This window comes from Odontesthes bonariensis, chromosome 12, assembly GCF_027942865.1.
Source record: "Odontesthes bonariensis isolate fOdoBon6 chromosome 12, fOdoBon6.hap1, whole genome shotgun sequence".
In the NCBI taxonomy this organism is placed as follows: domain Eukaryota; kingdom Metazoa; phylum Chordata; class Actinopteri; order Atheriniformes; family Atherinopsidae; genus Odontesthes; species Odontesthes bonariensis.
In genome coordinates, this window is record NC_134517.1 from 29,256,406 (window position 1) to 29,278,245 (window position 21,840).

The 21,840-nt window shown below is 43.1% G+C and overlaps 2 protein-coding genes across 4 annotated transcripts in view; one reads left to right on the forward strand and one right to left on the reverse strand.

Moving 5' to 3' along the window:
• Positions 1-1,082: 1,082 nt before the first annotated feature.
• LOC142396863 (putative ribonuclease ZC3H12C) lies at positions 1,083-8,649 on the forward strand. The gene is made up of 5 exons (XM_075480038.1): positions 1,083-1,945; positions 4,201-4,340; positions 4,450-4,684; positions 6,741-6,847; positions 7,031-8,649. Exons 1-5 carry the CDS (start codon positions 1,182-1,184, stop codon positions 8,521-8,523), a joined length of 2,739 nt encoding a protein of 912 aa, XP_075336153.1. The 5' UTR covers positions 1,083-1,181; the 3' UTR covers positions 8,524-8,649.
• Positions 8,650-13,436: 4,787 nt separating this feature from the next.
• The window catches only part of LOC142396864 (radixin), a 49,495-nt gene continuing 41,091 nt past the window's right edge, over positions 13,437-21,840 (reverse strand). For all 3 annotated transcript variants that reach the window (XM_075480042.1, XM_075480040.1, XM_075480041.1), the window contains 2 exons: positions 17,571-17,780; positions 13,437-14,598 (listed from right to left, as the gene is read on the reverse strand). In XM_075480042.1, coding sequence (XP_075336157.1) covers positions 14,434-14,598; positions 17,571-17,780 — 375 coding nt within the window. In that variant the 3' untranslated portion in view covers positions 13,437-14,433. The remainder of the gene's footprint in view (positions 14,599-17,570; positions 17,781-21,840) is intronic.

Consider the following 21,840-nt stretch of genomic DNA (forward strand, 5'->3'; position numbering starts at 1 on the left):
ATAAATGCGAGTATATTTCATGGTGAAGGCATTCGTTTTTAATGTGGGTAACACATTAAAGCACAGGGAGTTTGCATACTGAGCCGAAGTCAGTCGCACAAGTTGCAAAGATTTCACTTGGATTTCTGTTATTTTTTTGCAGCTTGCACATAATTTTTCCCTTTGCAGAAGGCAATAATATCATGTTAGTCTCATGGAATTGTAATTAAACATGCATGGCTATCAGAAAATGCAAAATTGTGCAATTTATTGAAGAATAGAAAAGACATTGTTTAAACTTTTTACTGGTTTTTACTTGTTTTGGTTTCCTTAACTTTTTTAGATTGCTCGACATGGCATTGATGGAGAAGCTGCATGTTTGTATCTCTTTGTCCTGCACATGCAATGACAATAAAGGAATTCAGTTCAGATAATAACGAAAAAAACAATCCATATTCTGAGATTTTAAAAGAATGTGATCAAAGTATACAATCCATGGGTAAACTTTATATTTCTTAGCATGACTCAGTTGCTGGTCCAGCGTGTCTGCATCCCAGAAATGACCGTGCTGTACAATAATTACACTCGTTCTTGGCTCGCGTGTCTGCTTTTAACAGTCTAACTGATGTTTGTGTTACAACTGTGCTGCTAAAATGCAAATCAGCTGGAGCGGAGCCGCAGTTGGAGGAGGTTTCACACTTTTTTTTTGCCCTTTAAAACATTCAATTCCACAAAGTGTGGCTTGAGTTTTGCATTTAGAATCTGTTATCAGTGAGAGATGTGGAGTAACTGAGATCTCAACAGGCACATTAGGTGGTTAGCTAGCAGACTTTGTTTCAACACATCCCAGGTAAAGCAAAGTGATGCTGCTACAGGATTGGCTCTGCTGTATTTACTTAAGCAGTAAGGGTTTTGCGGGTTTGTTGTAGATGGACGACAGAAGCAGAGTGAACTCGGCAAAGTGAGACTTCTCAGCGGCAGATACACTCTTATTCTGTTTGCATGTAAATTTGCGGAGCCTTTAATCTTTCTGAATTAATAAGCACGGTCTCCTGAAACTGAAGCATTTTCTTCTTGTGTTTCCTTCAAGCCTCTCTTCCAGGACCAGTCAGCGAGCAGGTAGCTATCAGCAGAGGTGGTGGGGTCAATCAGGTACCTGGGAGGTCACGGAGGACGTGGAGCTGGATGTATGAGAAGGCTTCATGGGCCTGAAGGACCATCTGGAGGATGGAACAGGCCACATCCTCAGCCTGGGGCTGGATCTGGACTACCTCCACGTGGACGGTGCTGAGCGGCAGGCTAGCCCCAGCATTGTGATGGGTTCTGGAGTCTTACAGGTTAGAGGTGGTGCCTCCAGTGAGAGCAGTGGCAGCAGAACCAGTCTCAGCACTCATTCCAGCTACAGCAGCAGCAGCAGTTGCAGCAACTTTTCTGAGGAGATCTCTGACAGTGAAGATGAACGCCTCCAGAGTGGGTTTGGCTCTGGCTCTAAAAGTCTACACCGAGATCAGCCTCGCCTTCCCCAGGCAGAGTCCTCCTCAAGCTGTCAGTCAGTCAGGCTGGACCTGGCATCAAACCTCTCCCCTGGAGACCCCCAGCAGCTGGAAACCTTACCTCCTTCTGACCCCGTCACAGACTGCCGCAACAAGGTCGACTTTGCTCTCAAGCTCGGCTACCCTGAGGAGCTGGTGCTGCTGGTGTTGAGGAAACTGGGCCCAGATGCACTTATCAATGACATCCTGGGAGAGCTGGTCAAACTGGGAACCAAGACAGAGATGGATCAGGAAGTAGGCGCTGTCTCCCAGTCTCCCTCCTCTTCTGTGTCATCCTCTTTGGCCTGTTCATCCACGTTCTCTTCCTACAACTCCTCTCTGGACTCCTGTCGGCTGCTGTTCCCGACCCCCTCCCTGGAAGACAAAGACAACCTCCGGCCTGTCGTTGTTGATGGAAGCAATGTAGCCATGAGGTGAGGAAAACAAGCTTATGCACGGCGTGATTTTATAGGATAAAAAGAAAGAGGCCTGTGGGACTAGTTTCTATCACGACTGACATACAGTATGTCTTCCTTGTGTTTAGTTAAACAATAGCTGATATCTGCGTGTTATTAGCAGCTAAATTAAGCTTTTATTTGGTTTAACCCTCATACCTGATTTAAAACACATCTTAATTTAAAACGCTGTATTCATTATAATGGCAAGGCAAGTTTATTTCTACAGCACAATTTAACAACAAGGTGATTCAAAGTGCTTTACAGATACATTAAAACAGTAGAAATAAAAAGCACGATTTAAATTTTAAACAAAAAAGAAAGAAATAAGAACAATAGATAAAATCAGAAGTTAAAATGTGATTAAGTTTGGAGCTTTATTCAAACGCAGCTGAAAATAGGTGTGTCTTCGGCCTGGACTTAAACACACTGAGTGTTTCAGCTGATCTGAGGCTTTCTGGGAGTTTGTCCATTTCTGTATTCTGCCATTGCAGAAAAACTAAAAAGCTATAAAAACTGATGTTGTAGCTCATCAATGACATATCCCAGACCTAATAATCCCTTATAGAATATTTCACTTTGCATTGCTTACATTGAAAATACAGCAGTTTTATTGTGTGTGTTTTAACAGAAATTGGTGTTTACCTCACATTCACAGTATTTAAAGGGTTATTTTTTTTTTTAAATAATTGAAAACTTGGTAGTTATGATCAGAACTAAAGTGGAATAAAAGATTTATGGAAAAAAATATTAATATATGATGTTTTTAGGTCGTTTTAAAAGGGGACAAAAATGTCCCTTTTCAGAAATTAAGGAGTTTTTTTTCTACACAATGAAAAACTGCATTGTATATGATGTGTGTTTGAAATTCGAAAAAATGGTCAAAAATGTCCCCTATCAGGGATTAGGGTTAAAACATAGTGTGCAATGTTATAAATTGTGGTAAATTTATGGTGGAGTTACAAAATAATCTAATTATATGCCATGATATATATATATATATATATATATATATATATATATATATATATATATATATATATATATGTTTAACTTAAATTCACATCCCACACATAAAAATAAACTAGTTGGTTACCTTATCATGAGTCAGAATGATCAGAATTAAACAGTTCTCACACAATGACGCCACAAGTGCAGCAGGTTGCTCAAATGATGAGGACAGATGTAAATAACCTGCAGACCCGATTCAGGGGAAATTGAATTCAAGCATAAGTGACATAAATGTTCAGTTTTTCACAATTATTACCCTTTGTAAAGGGGTCAGGAGCCTGCTTTGTCTGCTTTAAACACACTGGAAACCCCCAAAGCTTCCCTGCATTAAGAACTGAAGCAAAGGGCTCTGGACCAGGCGTCATGTCGAGTTGAGAATGTGTTGAAATAACTGGTGAGATGTTAGTACATGCTGTGAAATTACATAAAACTTACAGTTCCCCTCCTATGACTTACTGTAATACAAGCTATTAGTTAGTAATGTTCTATTGAAATAGAATAACAATGGATGCACTGTAAAATAAAGGTGGAACCGGTGTCTCTGCTTCTGATATCTCACAGCGAAACTCCGTGTTACCTGCTACATGTCGGAATTGCACCACACGTGGCTTTCCAGTCTCTTTCAGTTTGTGGTTTTTTGCACTTTTTGTCGGCTCAGTCTGACTAAACGTCTTTAATGTGGTACACTTAAATGAACCGTGTTTGTTCATGCTGGAAGTGTGTGCAGCGCACGGCTTCTGCTTATCATCATATGTGTTGTGGTTTCAAAAGAGTGAAGATATTTCAGTAAAGAATCAATGTTGGAAAAGTTTAAACAGAAGAGAAGTGAAGAGACAAAGTGAAAGAAAGCTTAAAGTACTGCTGTATATATGTATAGTTATAGTACAGGTATAGGTATAGTAAGTATAGGTTTTTTGTTATTTGTGGTTTTATGTTTTTATTTTATTCTTTTTTCCAATGTTGTATTTGTGTTTTTAATGTTGTAAACTGTCCTTGGGTGTTTTGAAAGACGCTGTCAAATAAAATGCATTATTATTTATTATTATTAACCCATTAGGCTGTGTGTAGAGCATCGTTTTGATGTCTACAATGAGCAGGCTTGTATAAATAATGCTGCAATACAATCATTTATGTTGTGTATGTGTTGCGTACTTCTTGTTCTTCTCTTCTGTTGACATTTGCAACACCTAATGTTCCCCAAACATTTCTTTCTGCTCACGCAGTCATGGGAATAAGGAAGTGTTTTCCTGCCAAGGCATCCAGCTGGCAGTTGACTGGTTTTTGGAGCGCGGTCACCGTGACATCACTGTTTTTGTCCCGGCCTGGAGAAAGGAGCAGTCGCGGCCCGATGCTCTCATCACAGGTAGCAGCTCCGGCAGTTTTCACTGATGTTTTCAGCTTCAAAATGAAAGTTTTGGAAGAGCTTTTGTCAACTTCTGTGTGTAAATGTAACCCCCCTCTGCTCCGTTCAGACCAAGAGGCCCTGCGGCGGCTGGAGAAAGAGAAAATCCTGGTGTTCACGCCATCTCGACGCGTGCAGGGACGCCGCGTGGTTTGCTATGACGACAGGTTCATCGTCAAGCTGGCCTACGAGTCGGATGGCATAATTGTTTCAAACGACAACTATCGGGACTTGGCAAACGAGAAGCCGGAGTGGAAGAAATTTATCGATGAACGCCTGCTGATGTACTCCTTTGTGAATGACAAGTAAGCAACTCGTGTTAAACAAGAACTAACTATTGGAGAGAGTGGAAAAATTTCCCCCAAAAAAAACACTCTAGAACGTGAATGGAAACAGAATTCAATGATTTGCAAATCTTCTAAACCAATTTTAAACACAGAAAACACAGAATTACTAGGGCTGGGCAACAATTAAAATTTTTTATTCAATTAATTGCATGATTTCCCCGATTAATCACGATTAATCGCATTTGTACGCAAAATCCAAAAATGAATCCAAAAGTAGTGTATAGCCTTTAGCATTTAGTTTTATTTTAAATGTGCTGCCATATGAATGAAAGTGCCATAACATTTGTTGTGCAAACACACTTTTAACATCAGCATCTTTCTGTAGTTTTTATGTAGAAGCCTCGCTCCACTGTCTGTTTCCTTGAATGACTTGCTGCTATCAGTTGTGTGTTTTGCCTTTAAGTGATATTTTAGACTGGAACTACTACGCTGAGAAGACAATTCAACTTGGCTGTGTTTACAGATGACTTTGGTTCTGTCGACTCCGCCGTCTGGAAGAACTTTAAAATGAAAATGGCCGAGTAAAAGTTCCGTACCCTTCACCATGTTTGGTGGATCCGCTGATTACTTTCTTTTCCGCTTCCGCAGCAGACAGCAACAGACTTTTACAAAATAAAAGCCTGTGAGTAACAGACTTTTACAATTTTAAAATAAAGAATAAAACCTGCGCTAATCCGTGATAGAATATTTGTCGGCGTTAAATAATTAACGAGTTAACGCGATAATAACGAGTTAACTCGCCCAGCCCTAAGAATTATTACTATATTTTACTATTTCATGGCAAAACAGCTGGAGGAATGCGTTGCAGCTAATCAAATCAGCAACAAGTCAGTAACATGACTCGGTATAAAAAGAGCACCTTAGAGAGACAGAGTCCCTCAGAAGTAAAGGTGAGCAGAAGTTCAATAGTCTCTCTAAATTGCACACACTTGTATACTCTCATCATCTACAGCACATCATCAACATTTTAGAAAAGATTCAGAGAATCTGGACACATCCGGATGTCCGTGACCTTCGGGCCTTCAGGCAGCTCGGCATTAAAAACAGACATGACTCCGCCCTCCCTGGAAATCACTGGATAAATCATGCAAAACTGTAATACTGCATCTGCAAGGTGCTCTGGACTGGCACCTTTCTCCAATCTAAAACATCTGGCCCAATATAAAGCGCTAAACACCCAGAACTGTTGAGCAACTAGATTTTAAATCAGACATTAATAGGACAATATTCCTCAAAGGTCCAGTAACTGGCCTCCACCGTTTCTAGGCTGTTACAATGTGGTAAAGGTGGACCTGTCCCAACTTATGTGGCTGCCAGCAAATTCAATATTATTTGTGTAAAAGTCAAATATTTTCTATGTTCTACTGTGAATAAAACATAAAACTAATCATGGCATTTGTTTCTATTCACATCCATGGCTACAATTTTTAAACTCGGGTTATATACTGTAAGAAGGAAACAATAATGGGAGAAAACCCTCTATGGCAAAGAAAATATAGGATTGGTTTCACGGTCTTCGGAGGCTTTGCTGCTACGCTTCTGTCTTAAAAACATTTATCGTGTAAAGAAAATGTCTAGGAGGTGCTAAAACTAGGCCAGCATTTTGCTATCTAAGTTTATCAGCACAACACAATTTGCAAGGGAACTTTTTGACCACTTCCGACAGACTTACAGACACTTCAATGCTGTTCTATTGATCATTATCTCTTCCCTTTGCTTCTGCTCTACTGATTAAGCCACCCTTGCACATGCTAAAGAGGATGTTACCTTTCTCGTCATTATGGGTTGTTTCGTGTGTGATTTAAGTAGCAGAAATGTTTCTGGATGTAAATTTGTGTAAAATTAAACTAAAAAGCATTTTCTCTGGTATAAAGAAAATATCAATGCAGACTTAACTGTGAATATTAGAATTATTGGTACGTTTTTATGGTGCAAAATAAAAAAAAACTTTTAGATGTAATTATTTTTTGAGGAAACTTGAATTTGGATCACATTTTATGAATTGCGTTCTCAGATTCATGCCACCAGACGACCCACTGGGACGTCATGGACCAAGTCTGGAGAATTTCCTGAGGAAGAGACCTGTTTTTCCCGACCACAGAAAGCAGCCATGTCCTTACGGTAATATACGAACATCTTTAACTTTTTATGATAGCAGATGGGGCTGTTATATATTCAAAATCATCCATACCTAATAAGAAATACTATTTTGTGTTGTAAATATTGTTTTAGTATCTGCTTTTCAATGGTTCAATTTAATTACAGCAGATTAATCAGAAGTTATTGCCTTTTTTCTTTAAATAGCAAAGAAGTGCACATATGGCCACAAGTGCAAGTTTTACCATCCAGAAAGGGGCAGCCAGCCCCAGCGCTCGGTGGCTGATGAGCTCCGTGCCAGTGCCAAACACTCATCCACCGCCTCCAGAGGCCTGCTGGAAAACGCCCTGATGGTGAAGAGCCAGAGCAGCGGTCAGTTAGAAGAAACGACTGAAGCCGAACCAAGACGGAGCTATAAGTGGCCAAGTCAGAGCCCTCAGAACTCTGTCCCTGACCTCACAGAGGACAGGCTCCAGGTCCATTCTAAGGCAGAAGGACGTAGAGGAAGCAACAGCAGCAGCAGCAGCAGCTGCAGCAGCGTTAATGTAGGGCCTCCCGCTCCAGGGGGGCCCCCTTCAATGGGGCATCTGGACCGATGGGAGTACCCTGGTAGAAGCAGTGGAGGCGTCTCCTGGTTTGCTGGAGCTTCTGGATCAAGCCAGGCTGAATCTTACCACAGATGCAAGTCCCCAGAGGTGGTCTACGGCTCTCTGGTAAAGGACTATACGGGCCTGAGCCTTGTGGTGCCGCCTTCCCCAGAATACCACCTACCAGCTGGTTCCCTGCCATCAGACTGTAGCAGTGATGGAAGTGTTGGCTCGGATTCTTTCTCCCCCAACCCTATGTTAGATGATAGCCCTAAGTGCCGCCATCACCATCCTCACCACCATCATCACTACGCTGGACAGTACGCCCACGTTGCAAGCCATCTTTCTCCTGGACTGAACCAGCACTCTCCACATCGCAATTCCACTCTTCCAGGCTTGTGGAGACCACATGGGTTCGCCATGGACGACCCTCTGCCTACCGTTGGCTCTCAGACATCTCCACATCCCTTCAAGACCACTTCGGCCTACATTCCACCCCAGCAACAGCATCCGTCGCTCAGCAGTATTCCCGGGGAATTACCACCTCGTCCGCTGCCAACATCCACGGCTCATTCACAGCCTCAAAACTTCCCCCTCCGTCGCAATTTGATGGCCTCCCTATGGCAGGAGGGTGGGCTCCAGGACTCTAGAGTGTATGAAGGATCACCACTTTATTCTAGAAGAAACTACTCTGAGCTAAACCAGCATCAGACAAGCTGGGACCCTAATTATCAGCCATCCACTAAGCCCTATTTCAGCCCTTTTTCCTATAACAGCTTCCCATCACTCCATGGGAAGGCTTGGCACTCTCCTTGGGGCCAACAAGCCCACTCATCACCCTGTGGCCTTTCAGCATCAAATCTTCCACCACTCCCACAGCAGTCTCTTCCATCCATCAGTGCCCACAAGAGCCACCTGCCCCCAGCGCCCCAGCACTTGGAACCTTCTTCCCTGGGTCGATACCAAGACCTCAGGGAGAGGGTCTTTGTTAACTTGTGCGGCATCTTCCCTCCAGATTTGGTCAGGAAGGTGATGACCAAGAACCCTCATGTGATGGATGCTCAGGAGCTTGCTGCTGCAATTTTGATGGAGAAATTGCAGCATGTTTCATGAATGCAAAGCAGAAGATGAAGTGCAATTTTCATCTTCATCCTAGTGATTAAAGTCCGGTTGGACATCCACAAAACAAAGGCTCTAGATCTGAGGATACTTATTAGTGGATTGCTTATTTTCCATTGCAGGGAAGTCATCTCATCAGTTAATGGTATTTTTGTAAAGGGAAGTCCCAAATTGCCATATTGTTTTCTGTAAATATGCCTCTTTTTCAGCACTTAAGTTGAGGAAATGTTGGGGTTGAACTTGCTTTTGGCTGCAGGCTTGGGTAGGCTTGTAAGGGTTTTATAAGGGTGACAGTGTTGTTCATTCTAAATTTATTTATTTGTTACATTTTAAGTTATTTGTCTGTTGGCACTTTTTTATTACTTTTGTGTTTTCTCCTTTTTTTTCTTCTTCTTTTTAAAATGGGGCAATCATATCAGGGTATATCAGTGTGAGCAGATCTCAAACTTGTGCTGTCCATCGAAGTAAAATATCTTAGTCTGGCAGTCACGAATGTCAACACGGGGCACATAAAAGCATAAAAAAAAAAAATCACATTCCAAACATGTTCCAATCCTATTTAATGCTTAAATCGGCTGAACAAATGGAGGCAAATGGATCAACTGTTGAAGTGTGTGCTAACAGGTGGCAGAACAGTTGTGAGATTTTGTGGATTTCCCCTGCAGGGAAGTGAAACTTGAACGGCACCCACAAAAGAAGACAGCAAAAACTCCACTTGAAAACCCCAAACTCACCGAATAAGTTATTTCCTCTGCTTGGATAGCCGCATGTGCCGACGCCACAGTTCATCGACTCAAACTGCTTTCCATTTTTTTAGGCAACCGAAATGATCTAAATCATATCAAGTTGACAGGCCAAAATGTTAAGTTTGAATATTGGTTGGTTATTTTTTAATTTAACGTGTTAATTTATTACTTTAATGATGTGCGAATGCTTGTGTTGTCACAACTGGAGTGTAAATCTTCCCAAGACAATGTGTTACCTGACACCTGGGTTTTTACCCATCTGTTAAAACATGCAGGTGCAAGTTGGGAAAACCTCTTCAAATTAAAACCTTCCCAGATGATTTTATTAAAACAGCCATTAGCACAGTGGGAGCGTGACAGTTTTCAGCTCCACAGACTTTTCTCAGGGGTGATTATCTCACTGACTGAAGTAAAAACCAGTGGTTTGGTAAAGAAAAAAGTCAGAAGAAGTGCAAGCGTATATGTGGTTAAGTGTTTTTAATTCATTCCTGATTACAGTGTTGTTAAGCGGCAATAGCAATAAGCTTGTAATACTGTTTTCATCTCCAATTTAATGATCATTTAATTTGTTGGTTATTTCGGTGTTTTAACTAAGCGGTTCAACCTCATCGGTTCCCCTTCATACGGGCGCTTCTTCAGCTCTTGCAAACATTGAAAATGCACGGCTGCCAACGTGGGAATGTTGCCAGAAAATCTGCGATATTCAGTGAAATACAGAGTTACAAGAACACCGCGTGAACTCGTTTGGCAAGAGCTTGAATGTATTGTAAAGATCTCGCACTTCGGCTATAACTCAATGAAATGACTTCATTTTTAGATTAATTATGTGCTATCCCTTTTAAATTATTTTCAAGTTTTGTTCACTTGATGAAACAGACTTTGAGCTGGACTTGTTGAATGAAATAATGATATTAATCTAGTTTTTATGACGATCTCCAGCAGCGGGGAACTGAAACTAAAACTCTGGCCTGGTTGAAATAATTTCTAGTAACCAGATAACACCTCTCTTTGTTGATACAAATTGTATCCTATAAACATTTTAAAAAGATAATTGTTTTATATGAAAATACGTTTAAAAAAAAAATAATAAAAAAATGGCTGAGCTGAATATTTTCTATTATTTGGCAGACTTTTGCCACCTTTGTTACTGGAGCTTTTGAATGAGAGGGTCTTTTAAATTCCCTTTTTTTCCCCAATTGTAGGAATGTCTCCAGTGCTGTTTTGGGAACAGTAATTTTCCATGCTGTTGGTGAAGTGATGATAAACTTTTTAAGGTTAGTTAGGTGGAGGCTGCAAGGATCAAATGATTAGGGTTTACTGCTGATGAATGTAAAGGTCTGGTTATATTTCCATTATACATGAGACTGGCATTACAGTCCACCTCGGATGAGAAGATGTCTGAAGCCATAATTGTCTGGAAAGAATTAAATAATGGGAATGTTTCCAGACACCTCTCCCAGAAATCTACAACCATGTTTGTTTAATTAATGCCTGAACATGCCCTCTTCCAGGGCTGTGATGTGTAAAAATAGGAAGCCTGCTTGTCTGGCACTGTGTGCTAGCGTTTGCTGCAGGGTTTGGACACTTAATTTAACAAACCTCTGTGGGTGTTGAGTTAAAATCCCCTTGGTTATTAAAACCATATTTATTGCATAAGGTTCAACTATTTTTCTATTTCCGTTAACTTTTGTGAAAGGCTATTTTATTAATTGTATGTGTGTTTTGTCCTTAAGAAGGGATCGTAGTCCGTGGGGGTAATGCGAAATAGATCAATGCTAACTGCGCTAACGTAATGTTGCGAATAGATTTTCTACACAAAGTTTACTTGACCGAACATGAAACAAATTTCTACTTTAAATCATTTACCAGTAGAAGTTTAGCTAATATGGCGCCTGTACAAATGTTTAATTCAAATGTTCGTTAGCTAGCAATGTGCAATCTGCTACCGTGTGATAGGCTGTGTTCGAAATCGCATACTACATACTTGCATACTCATCGATCAGACAGTATGCAGAGCGTTTACCCACAATGCATTTTGCTCCTGCCCGAGCCGAAATCAGCCGGCCTGAAGCTGATTTCGCTTAAGCTCTAAACTCTGTAAACTTTAGCAACATTTGAAACATTTTCAGGAGAGAAAGTAGTCGTTTAGATCCCCAACGTGTTGAAAATCTGACAAAATACCGGCTATTTACAATTTTGTTCCCACAAATTCGGCGCTACTAAAGCTAGCCGCAGTGAGCAACGCACTTCTGGTTATTTTCACAAAATAAAATACCCGTTGATTTTTATCATAGGGAAAGCCAGTACGATACAATTGGTGCTTTTGTTTTGAAAACAGGAAGTGAACCTACCCTCGTTGTAGCTAGCTTGAAACTGCCGTTTTGACAGGAAATGACGATCGGCGACGTCACGTTACGTTGCATCTTGGGTAGTTTGAGTATGAGTAGTAACCTCATGATGCATACCCAACATTTTGGAGAATCTAGTATGCATCCGGGAAATTAAAAAAAGTTAAAGTTAGTATGAGTAGTATGAGAAGTATGCGGTTTCGAACACAGCCATAGACTTCCAAACTTATGAATTGCAGTTGTTCAAAGTCATTTTCACCCAGCTAGTTGTAGCTTTTCTGTTTTCAACAAACAAAGTTAGTGGAGTAAATCCACAGAAAATTGCCAATTTTTTACAGACGTTATGAGCTAAATTGCCAGCTTTTTTACAGCAAAGGTACAGGAGTCACATTAACAAGGGCTTTGCACCTGCCCCCACACAATACATGCAAACTTTAGAAATGTAGGTATTTACACACACTATTCTCAGACATATTTGTGGACAAACGCCTTCAACAAAACTAGAACTGCCTTACTGTTTTTTCCTCCACTATCTAGTAAAAGATTTACATACATATAAACATCCATTTTGTAGCTGACAGCTTGTTCATCAATTTTTCCTGCAGCAAATACTCCAGCTTTAAGGCAGCTTTCACATTCTTATTCCTACTATGTGCCTGACATACTGTGTCAGCTTGAGTTAGTCTCACGCTACCAGCCGTCCTTGAGGTTGCACTGAGGTGAAACATGGGTTTTCCATCGTAATTCTGCACCTGTTCACATCCTCTTGCGTTCTGTTTTACAATTTGCTTTGAGTTCAATATAAAAACACACATACAGACATTTATGAGTGTGTTTTGTCTAGGGAGACACAGTTTTTAATGGTGATTACTACATGGAAATATTTTATGAATTCCATCATTGTGGGAAAAATCATAAAATGCACAACATGCACCATCAGGTTATTCTTTCCGACGTGCTTTAACACAGCTTCAGAAATAAGAGTGCCGCCTCTTTGGGGACCAAAGCCAAGAGAAAAAGCTGTTTACTTTCTGATGTTTCCTCTTGCTCAGGCCAGTGGTGGTTATATTAAACCAAAATAAAAGAAAAGGAGATTAAAGCGTTGCTGCTTTTTCAGTGTCCTGTTGGAAAATGAAAAGAATCAGAGCAAAATTTGATCCAGATGTATGCGTGTTAAAAACCCAAAGCCGATTCGTATTTATTGATGGTAGCAAAACAAGATTGGATCAAAGAATTGTGCACGACCTATAAAAGGTATCGGTGAACCCAGCCCAAATAGCTCATCCACCTCAGTGAAAAGTAACTGGGTTTAGAATTAGTTTAAGCTCTGCGACCTTTGATTTTAGGACAAAAAAATAAAAAAAAATAAAAATATATTTTCACATTTTTTTGATTTGCATAGTAACACCCAAAACAAAAACAAATTTGATTTCACTCCAGATTCTGGAAAACTATGGCCAAATGACATGTTCTTGTGTATGATGTAAACCTGACCAATAAATCTCTACTCAAGCTTTCACCTTACTTGGCTTGTGTACTTTGCACACATATATTTAGCAATTAAATGCTTTAAAATGACTTAAAATGACTGCATGTTCTTTCTATGACACACATTTCATTCCAATTAAGTTTTTGATAGTGAACCAAAGTGTTTAATCAAATGATACTGTGGATAAACATTTATTTTACAGATCAAGTATTATTTCAGAGACTTGATTAAGTAAAGGATGTAACAAAGTCACGTTCACTGACATCGATAATAATCACTGACCAATTTGGCTCTGTTGGGAGCAATGAAAAGTGCTGCAAAATGTTCATTTAATGTCTTCCCAGTTTATTAAAAAAAAAAGAATCTCAAGGTTGTTTTGTTTGCTGTGTCAGACCAATGTGCAATAACAGAAAATTCACCAACAGAAAAGTCATTAAAGACCGATTAACTTTGAGTAGCAAATACAATTTCCGCCTCAAACGTTGTGCATCTGAAGGTTCTGGCTCAACTGGCTTTAACTACGATAGTTATTCTGGGACCAAACTCTAGCTGCATGTTTGGAAATATAAAGTCATTCTTTAGGGAGGGGCGAAATATATATTTGAACAAACATCTCAAATGGACAGAAACAGAACAGTTCAGTATAGCAGGTTTGCATATCTGTTCGCTAACAGCTTGTAGCGTAAAGCATTCGCAAACTCATTCAAGAAGAAAAGTAAACCGATGTAACATCAACAGAAAGCTGAGCCGTCCCTAAAGAAGAAAAAAAAAAAAAAAAAAACACATTGGAGACAAAGAAACAAGAGAAATAAGGCGTTCTTATTTAAATTGTTCGGCTCGTGACAACAGAAGTAAAAGCACGTGTGTTAAAGCGTGCCGCCATCATCAACAAGCTAAAGCTACAAATGGCCTTTTTATTGTGTCGAGTAAAAGCACAACCATCGTCAAAAGGTCTTGTTATTGTTAATCATCAGACATGCAAGCGTTAAAATTGCCAGTAATGTACACGGGAGTGGGGGGGTGGGGGGTGTGTTGCTTGCCGTTGTCCAGTCTAATTAAAAGACCTGTGCTTGTCGGGTTGAGGGCAGAGCTCTAAGAAGCAGAAAGCAGGGCCGCTGGCCAGCTGCTGCCAGCTGCTGCCAGGCAGAGCTTTGGCAAGGCTAAAGCTACAGAGACCCATAGCTGGTCTTTCTCCTGGGTGCAAACCAGCAGGAGGTCCTGGAGTGGCAGCAGTTTTAGGCTTTTACAGGTAAAATGAGGCGTTGACATGGCAATGAGACGAGCACTCCGTTTCCAGCTCTATGTCCACCTTCCTTCCCGCTCACATGGACTCGAACTCGTCGATCCGCTGTTTGGTGTTGCCCTGGCGGATCTGGCGCAGGGTTTTGTACTTGTCTCTGCCTGCTTTGACATTCTCAGCGTGCAACATGTCGTTCTGGGTTTTCTTTGTATCATCCCGAGCTTCAGCCAACTCTGAGCTCAGAGCCTGGACAGAAGAGAGAGACAGGGTGCAGCGATGTGTAAAAACATCACAGATCAAATGTCAAACACTCACACGCCATGATGAAATCAGCGGTTAATAATTGGACTATTAGCCGTCTCGTACCAAATAAACGACGAATAAACCTTTGAGCCTGATTATAATGATTTTAAATTATTTAACCACATCAAATCTTTTATTTGAAGCCTGTCACACCGTGTCTCATGTTGCCAGTAAACAGTGCTTATACTTGTTCAAATCTATTACAAATATTTACCTTAAATTTAGGGCTGGGCAACGATTAAAATGTTTAATCTAATTAATCACATGATTTCCCTGATTAATCACGATTAATCGCATTTGTACGCAAAATCCAAAAATGAATCCAAAAGTAGTGTATAGCTTTTAGCATTTAGTTTTATTCTAAATGTGCTGCCATATGAATGAAAGTGCCATAACATTTGTTGTGCAAACACACTTTAACATCAGCATCTTTCTGTAGTTTTTATGTAGAAGCCTCGCTCCACTGTCTGTTTCCTTGAATGACTTGCTGCTATCAGTTGTGTGTTTTGCCTTTAAGTGATATTTTAGACTGGAACTACTACGCTGAGAAGACAATTCAACTTGGCTGTAAATGCAGGAGTTTTTAAAAAAAATTTTATTTTGAAATACGTGCTTTTATGTTGAAACAAGTAAAAGAGGAAGAAGCTCCTTCTGCAGAGGAGAAGTGGAAGTTAAAGAATCCTAGTTTTGACCGTGAAGATTGGCTCTGGGGAATGACTCGCCGTTGGTTGAGAAGCAGCGACAGACTTTTACAATAATAAAACCTGCGTTAATGCGCGATAAAATATTTAGCGGCGTTAAATAATTAACAAGTTAACGCGACAATAACGAGTTAACTCGCCCAGCCCTACTTAAATTAATTTTTTTTCCCCTTATGACCAGTACTTGAAAAGTGCAAATCATAGAAATACATCATGTCTTTAATGTACGTCACAATGTTAGAACGGTGACTCTAAACTGATGTCAAGAATTGATCACAGGAAAAAAAAAAAAAAAAGATATAAAAGCAAATATGCGCATATTTTAAACAGAACTAAATGAACCTATAAATAAACAAGTCAGCAAGAGGAAGCATTTCAAAGCTTTTCGTTGACTGAAAACTCCACCAACAAGTCGTTTGTCTGGAGAACACATCCATCTCAGACATACAGAGTACAGCAGAGGTTTGGGAACACTGTTACCTTATTTTAATAAGTGATTCAAGATTGGATCGACTCTAAATAGTTGTCAAATATAATAGTTGTTCTAACGGACAGTCAAATTAGTTCTTTATAAAAAGATACAGGCCCCAAACTGCTTGCTCTTTTCACGAAGCATCAAACTTTACATAAGAAAGCCTATTCTTAGGTCGGACAAGAAGAAGATTAACTTGTTGGGCTGAGATGGGGTCCAGCATGTTTGGAGGGAACTCTTAACAATGGTGAAGCACAGAAGGGGGAGTGTGATGATACGGGGCTGCATGAGTGTAAATATTGTCGGAGAGTTGACATTTATGCAGCCCCTTAAATGGTTGTGATATACCAAAACAAAACAACAACTATCTGACGAGATGACTCACAGTCTGCAGATGCTCGACAGTAAAGGAATATTCTGGCACAAAAACAGTTTGTAAGAGAGGAAAAAGAGAGATATACTGTATGCAAGCTAATTCTGAATAATGTCCCCGGCGGCTCCCCATAAGGACTCCGGTCATCATATCGACCTCATAGCAGCGACTTTTCACAGTAGTTTCAGTTTGCGGGCGAAATATGACAGACTTTAAAAATATAGCCTACCCGTTACAGAATGTGGATTGATGAAGATGAAAGTCAGTACTTCTTTTAAAGTACTGCGAGTTAGATTTTATATTTACGACCATTTCCACAGGCGAAAAAAGATTATTCAGGCGGTATCTGTGCTGCAGCAGCACTGCAACACGCGTTGCCGCGGCTCAGCAATGCACACGCCACACCGCCGCCGCCAACGTGAAGCCGGACTTATGAACACATCATCAAAAAGCGTATTTGGTAATAGAACCGAAAACAGTGCAGTTGGATCAGAGTTTGGGTTTTTAAAATGAGCTGAAACCCGTTTCTGTGATGTGAGGAATGTTTAAATGTAAAGTAGTTCCTCTCTTTTTCTATTTTCTCGAAGCGATAACAGCTTTGTCCACTTTTGCAAGTTATTCGTGCTATATTTTTTTTATCTACCGTAATCTGTGATCCATTCAGTCCCTGCAGCTTGAGGCATTCTGGAAACCGTTTTTCAGAAAATAACGTCTGCACCGAGGCCGGGTTCATGTTTCACATGCAGCTTAAATTCGATCGTTTCGTTTACGTGCTCGTCCCTGTGATCGGGGGTATCGAACACTTGTGATGTGTGTTGGGAGCCTTTTCATATTCCGGGAAAGCTTAAAGGGATAGTTCACCTCTTTTTCTATTTTCTTACCCCCTGCTGCGTCCTGTGAGCCGAGTTCCAGCCTCGTTTTGGTGTTGACGAAGGTAGTCCAGCTAGTTGGCTGGGGTTTAAAAAATAAAGCGTTTTGCTTCTCAAAACAATATGCGTTCAAAAGAGTAATATATTTGCGTCACAAAATCTTTCTCAAGGAAAAAGTCAGACCTCACAATCGCTTGGCGCCATTTTCTCTCCCTTTGTATCACTGCCTGCTGTGTAGACCGAGCAGTCCCCTGCTTCCGAGCAGCAAACACCGTAACAGGCGCGGCTGTCGGCAGAACGCATTGATAGAGGCGAACTATCCCTTTAAGCAGGAAAGGACTTGATTAAAAGCCACGCTGACAAAATGTTGGCTTAGAATGGAGACGCTGGCACTGACAATGTTTTGGAAACATGATTTCTGAGAAGTAATGCCCCTCTTATAGCGTTCCTTTACGCTATAGAAAAAAAAAAAAAAAAAAAAGGCCCCGGAACCAGCGAACCTGTAGCTGCTGCTTGACCCGCTCGTTCTTCTGCGCCTCTGTGATTCGCTCCTCCTCGCTGCGGTGGCTGGTGACGCCTTCGCTGAGGAGCTCGGCGCTCGCCTCTGCGTTGGTTTCGTCGTGTTCGTCGTGTTCGGGCGCCGGGGGAGACGTCATGGCCGTCTTCAGCTCCTCCCTCGTCTTCTCCAGGTCATCTTGTGCCGACAGAGCCTGGAACCAAAACACCAAAAAAAGTCCTCTTTTAGGGAGACACAGACGGTGGCGAATGGACACGTTTAACTAATGACATAGACACAGTATTTAACTGAGCGAGTCATAAAATGGGTAGAAAAACTCAAAGCGAAGCCCCTCGTACTGCGATTCTTTTATTAGACTCATTTTGTTGTTTAATGCAGTTCTCTTTCAACATTCGTTTCGGTATCTCACTATGGGACACGCCCCCAGCGCCTGTCCCCCAGAAGCTCTATTACATTACGCCAGTCCTGACTGGCTCACAAAAGTGACGTCCGCTCCAGGAGGAGGAACATCCTCCCAGTATAAATGCTCGGCGTCACGCAGGTGATATTCAGTCTAATGCCCCTTTTCCACCGCCAAGCTAGCCCTACTCTACTCGGTTCGATATAGCCCAACACTACACTACACGACACGGCACCAGTAACATTTTCTTTTCCACCCAAACTGTGGCCTGGAAGTGGGCGGAGTCGGCCCGTTCACCACTAACGTGACGTCGGTTTCAGGTGACAACAAAGTGTCACGCCGTGGTTAGTCAAAAGTAAATACAAGATGGAGTGTAATGTGTAATGGAGTTGACAATCCATATTGTTTAGTTAAACCAAGCTCTTTATTAAAAAAGACAGCACAAAAGTAAACAGCAGGAGTTGTCTCAGATACAGGCGGTGACGCCAGTGTTGGTGCCGGTGGAATGCAGCAGCTGCTGCCTCAGCTGCAGATTCGGTTCTGAAGCCTGCGGGATTGGAGGATCTTCGCTGACCTCAGCAACCGAACACTCATCGGTTGAACAAACCGAGTCTTGACTAAAAAAAAAATAAAACGTGTGAACATATGAAACGCATACACGTAACCGCATAGAGAGACACTGTGCTAGCCTTCCAAAACAGCGTTGTTTGCTAGCTCACTCAGAACAACTTACATGAGACACCTGTGTAACTTTTTACAAAAGTTAAAGACTGAACATGTATTTGTTACGATATAAAACATGCATTTGTTAAGATATAAGCGTTGCACCAAGGGGATAAGAACAACACTTACCATTTTCCATCGCCTCCAACAAACACATCGCCGAATCCACGCCGTTCGCCGGGCGGTGACCGTAAATGCCGTCCATTTGGTCGAACCACTTCCATGTCTTTCGGTTTGACCCACTCCGGCTGTTGTGGTCCTTTACCTGCCGGTAATAGCTCTTCAGCTTGTCTCGGCACTGCTGAGAATTCCGGTGATAGTTGGTCAGCTTCTCATTTCGTGTTGCTCTGTCCAGTTCCTTCTGTATGCGGTCCTCGGCCACCACACACAGAAAGGTCTGCGCCTCGCTCTTCGTCCACGGGTTGCCTTTCCTTCTCTGGTCTTCCATCTTCGCAATTCTGTTTATTCTCTGTTTCTCTCGCAGTTGTGTTATACATGGCGGGTGTTTCATACATAAAGCTCCCCGAGCTTCGTTGCGTGTATGACGTAATTTCACCTGACCAATCAGTGGACAGCACTGATCACGTGAAGTTTTAGCATCGACAAGTACCTACTAGACCCACCTCTGAAGCAGGTACTTGCCGGGGCTCAAAATTGTAACGGGTCCCACCTTCAACCCGCGGTGGAAAAGCTCCCAACCAGGGTCGAGTGGGACCGTGTAGAGCTGTGTTGGTACAAAAATGTTCGGTGGAAAAGGGGCATAACACCTCTTCTCGCTCCCAGAAGCAACTCTCAGACTACTAGTACGGTAATATTGAGCTAGCTTAACTGTTCACAGAACGAGCTAACACCTCGGTCGCCGGACGCTTCTCAATAGCTGTACTTTGTTGCTCTGAGTTTTACAACCGCTGGTCTGTCATCAAACAGCAGCAAAGTCGCAAAGCTAGCACCTGTACTCACCATGGACAGGGCCAAGCCACCGACTAAAACTTGCACATGTGGCAACCTCATTGCTGGGGCAGATACTCACCCTATCTGCCCTCCGTGCCTAGGGCTGAAACATGCCCAGGACGGGTTAACGTCACCAGCTAGCTGCGACCACTGTGCACGGCTCTCTGTTAAATCTCGTCGGCGCAGGCTAGCACGCCAAGCTAGCCTGTCGGAGGTTGATCCGTTGCTGGGGGTATCCAATCCCCCGCCACCGGCTCTCACCGCTACCGATGAAGGAGAGCCCCCTTTGGCTGGAGCCAGTTGGGGCGACCAGCTTGACGCTGTCGCTCCTCTACTTGACATGGAGGGAAATGAGGCCGACATCCTGGATTTCAGTAATTTTGCTGAATCTGACTCCGAGGTGGAATCCGTTAGTCTCGGGTCTGACGACTACGAGCAGGAAGGCGAATCTTTCTCCATCCCGTCGGCTGCAAAGCCCACGGAGGCGGGGGACACCCGCTGCAGCGGCCCTCCAAACCCGACTGCATCAGACCTGCACGATGTCTGTAGAAGAGCAGCTGCAAAGCTGGGCATTGAATGGCCGGAAACCCTCACGGAGACCTCTGCTGGCATTTCACCTGCACCCGTCTCAGAGATCGACCATGACAGCGGCAGGGCCAACCCTCCCGTTCAGGGCCGACTCTTTTCAGTCAGCTTTAAACGAAAAAAGCTACAAGGCGGTGGCAACATCGGTGAAGGGGTTGAACGCTTCGTCTCTTCTCCTCGCTTATCAAGCAGAACTACAGGAGCAGATGGCGGGAGCACCAGCCGCAGAACTGTGGGATGAGCTGTGCGTGGTGACAGACCTCTGCCTGCGTCTCCACAGAAGCGCTGTCCAGGCCGCAGGGAGAGCAATGGCCCTGATGGTCACTCAAGAGAGAGCCAGATGGTTGAATCTGTCTAGCCTGTCTCAGAGAGAGAAGACCCAACTCTTGGACACCCCGGTGGACCCGAAGGGTTTATTCGGCCCCAACGTTGCAGCCATACAAAAACGATGTGAGGAGAAAAAGAGAGAAGGAGAAGCGCTAAAACTGTGCCTTCCCAGAAGAGCGCAGCCTCCTCCTCCCGCGGCACCTCGTCAGACGTTCGCTCAGGCGGCTGCTCGACCGGTCTACCGCATCCCTAAACGCCAGCCTCAGACTCAGTCGCAGTCGGCAGACCGCGACCGTGAGAAGCAGAGCGAGCTCAGGGGTGCATGGGGAAGAAAGCCCTTTGTACCGCCGGTGACATCAGGAACCCAAGCGAACCCTCCTGCCACCGCGAGCGCAAAAAAGAAGAGGCGAGCTACCTAGGGAACTCTCCTCAGAGCGGGAGAGCAGGCACTGCCAGACACCTGCTCTTCCCCACCCGGGAAACGTTCTGTCCCAGTTTGAGCCACGTTCAGGGCATTTCAAACGGCCTGCAGAGCCAGCGTTGGAGCTCACAGTTCAGAGCCGAACGAAGAGGAGGAAGAGCACCTTCAGCGAGAGCTCAGTGAAGCCACAGCTGTAGTCAGAAAGCACACACCAGTGCACAAGCACACACCAGTGTTTGAGAACACAGTTTCTTCCCTTCCCAATAAAATCATTAAAATTGTTTCCAGGCACGCAACCAGGCCAAGAGCCGAGGGCGCTGCCTCAACAAAAAATGAAAAATGGACAGAACATGGCCGTGCGGCTGCACATGGGGCCAATGGTGGAGCAAAGACTCCCCGTCTTTGCTCCACCTGTGGCACACCCGGCCGTCCTCTCTGCCACAGAAAGGGCGGACCGTCAGCAGGTAAAGTGGCAAGCTGCAGCTATGCAGCGTCTCACTCAGCTTGCGCAGCACAGCGCTCCAAAAACACTTCCCGGCCCACTAGCGGGGAAAACCCAGCTGTGGCGAGCGTGTGGGGCACCAGACTGGGTGCTAAAGACCGTATCCAGGGGATACAGGCTTCAGTTTGGGACGGCTCCACCCCGTTTCAAAGGCGTAATACAGTCAAACGCCCGGGGAGAACACGCACGCATCTTGCAGGAGGAAATAACCTCTCCTATACCTCAGATTTGCATTTCGGGGAAAGACGTACGAGTATCTCGTGCTTCCCTTTGGCCTCGCACTAAGCCCACGCGTGTTTGTGAAATGCAACGAGGCGGCAGTCGCACCTCTGAGGGAGAAAGGA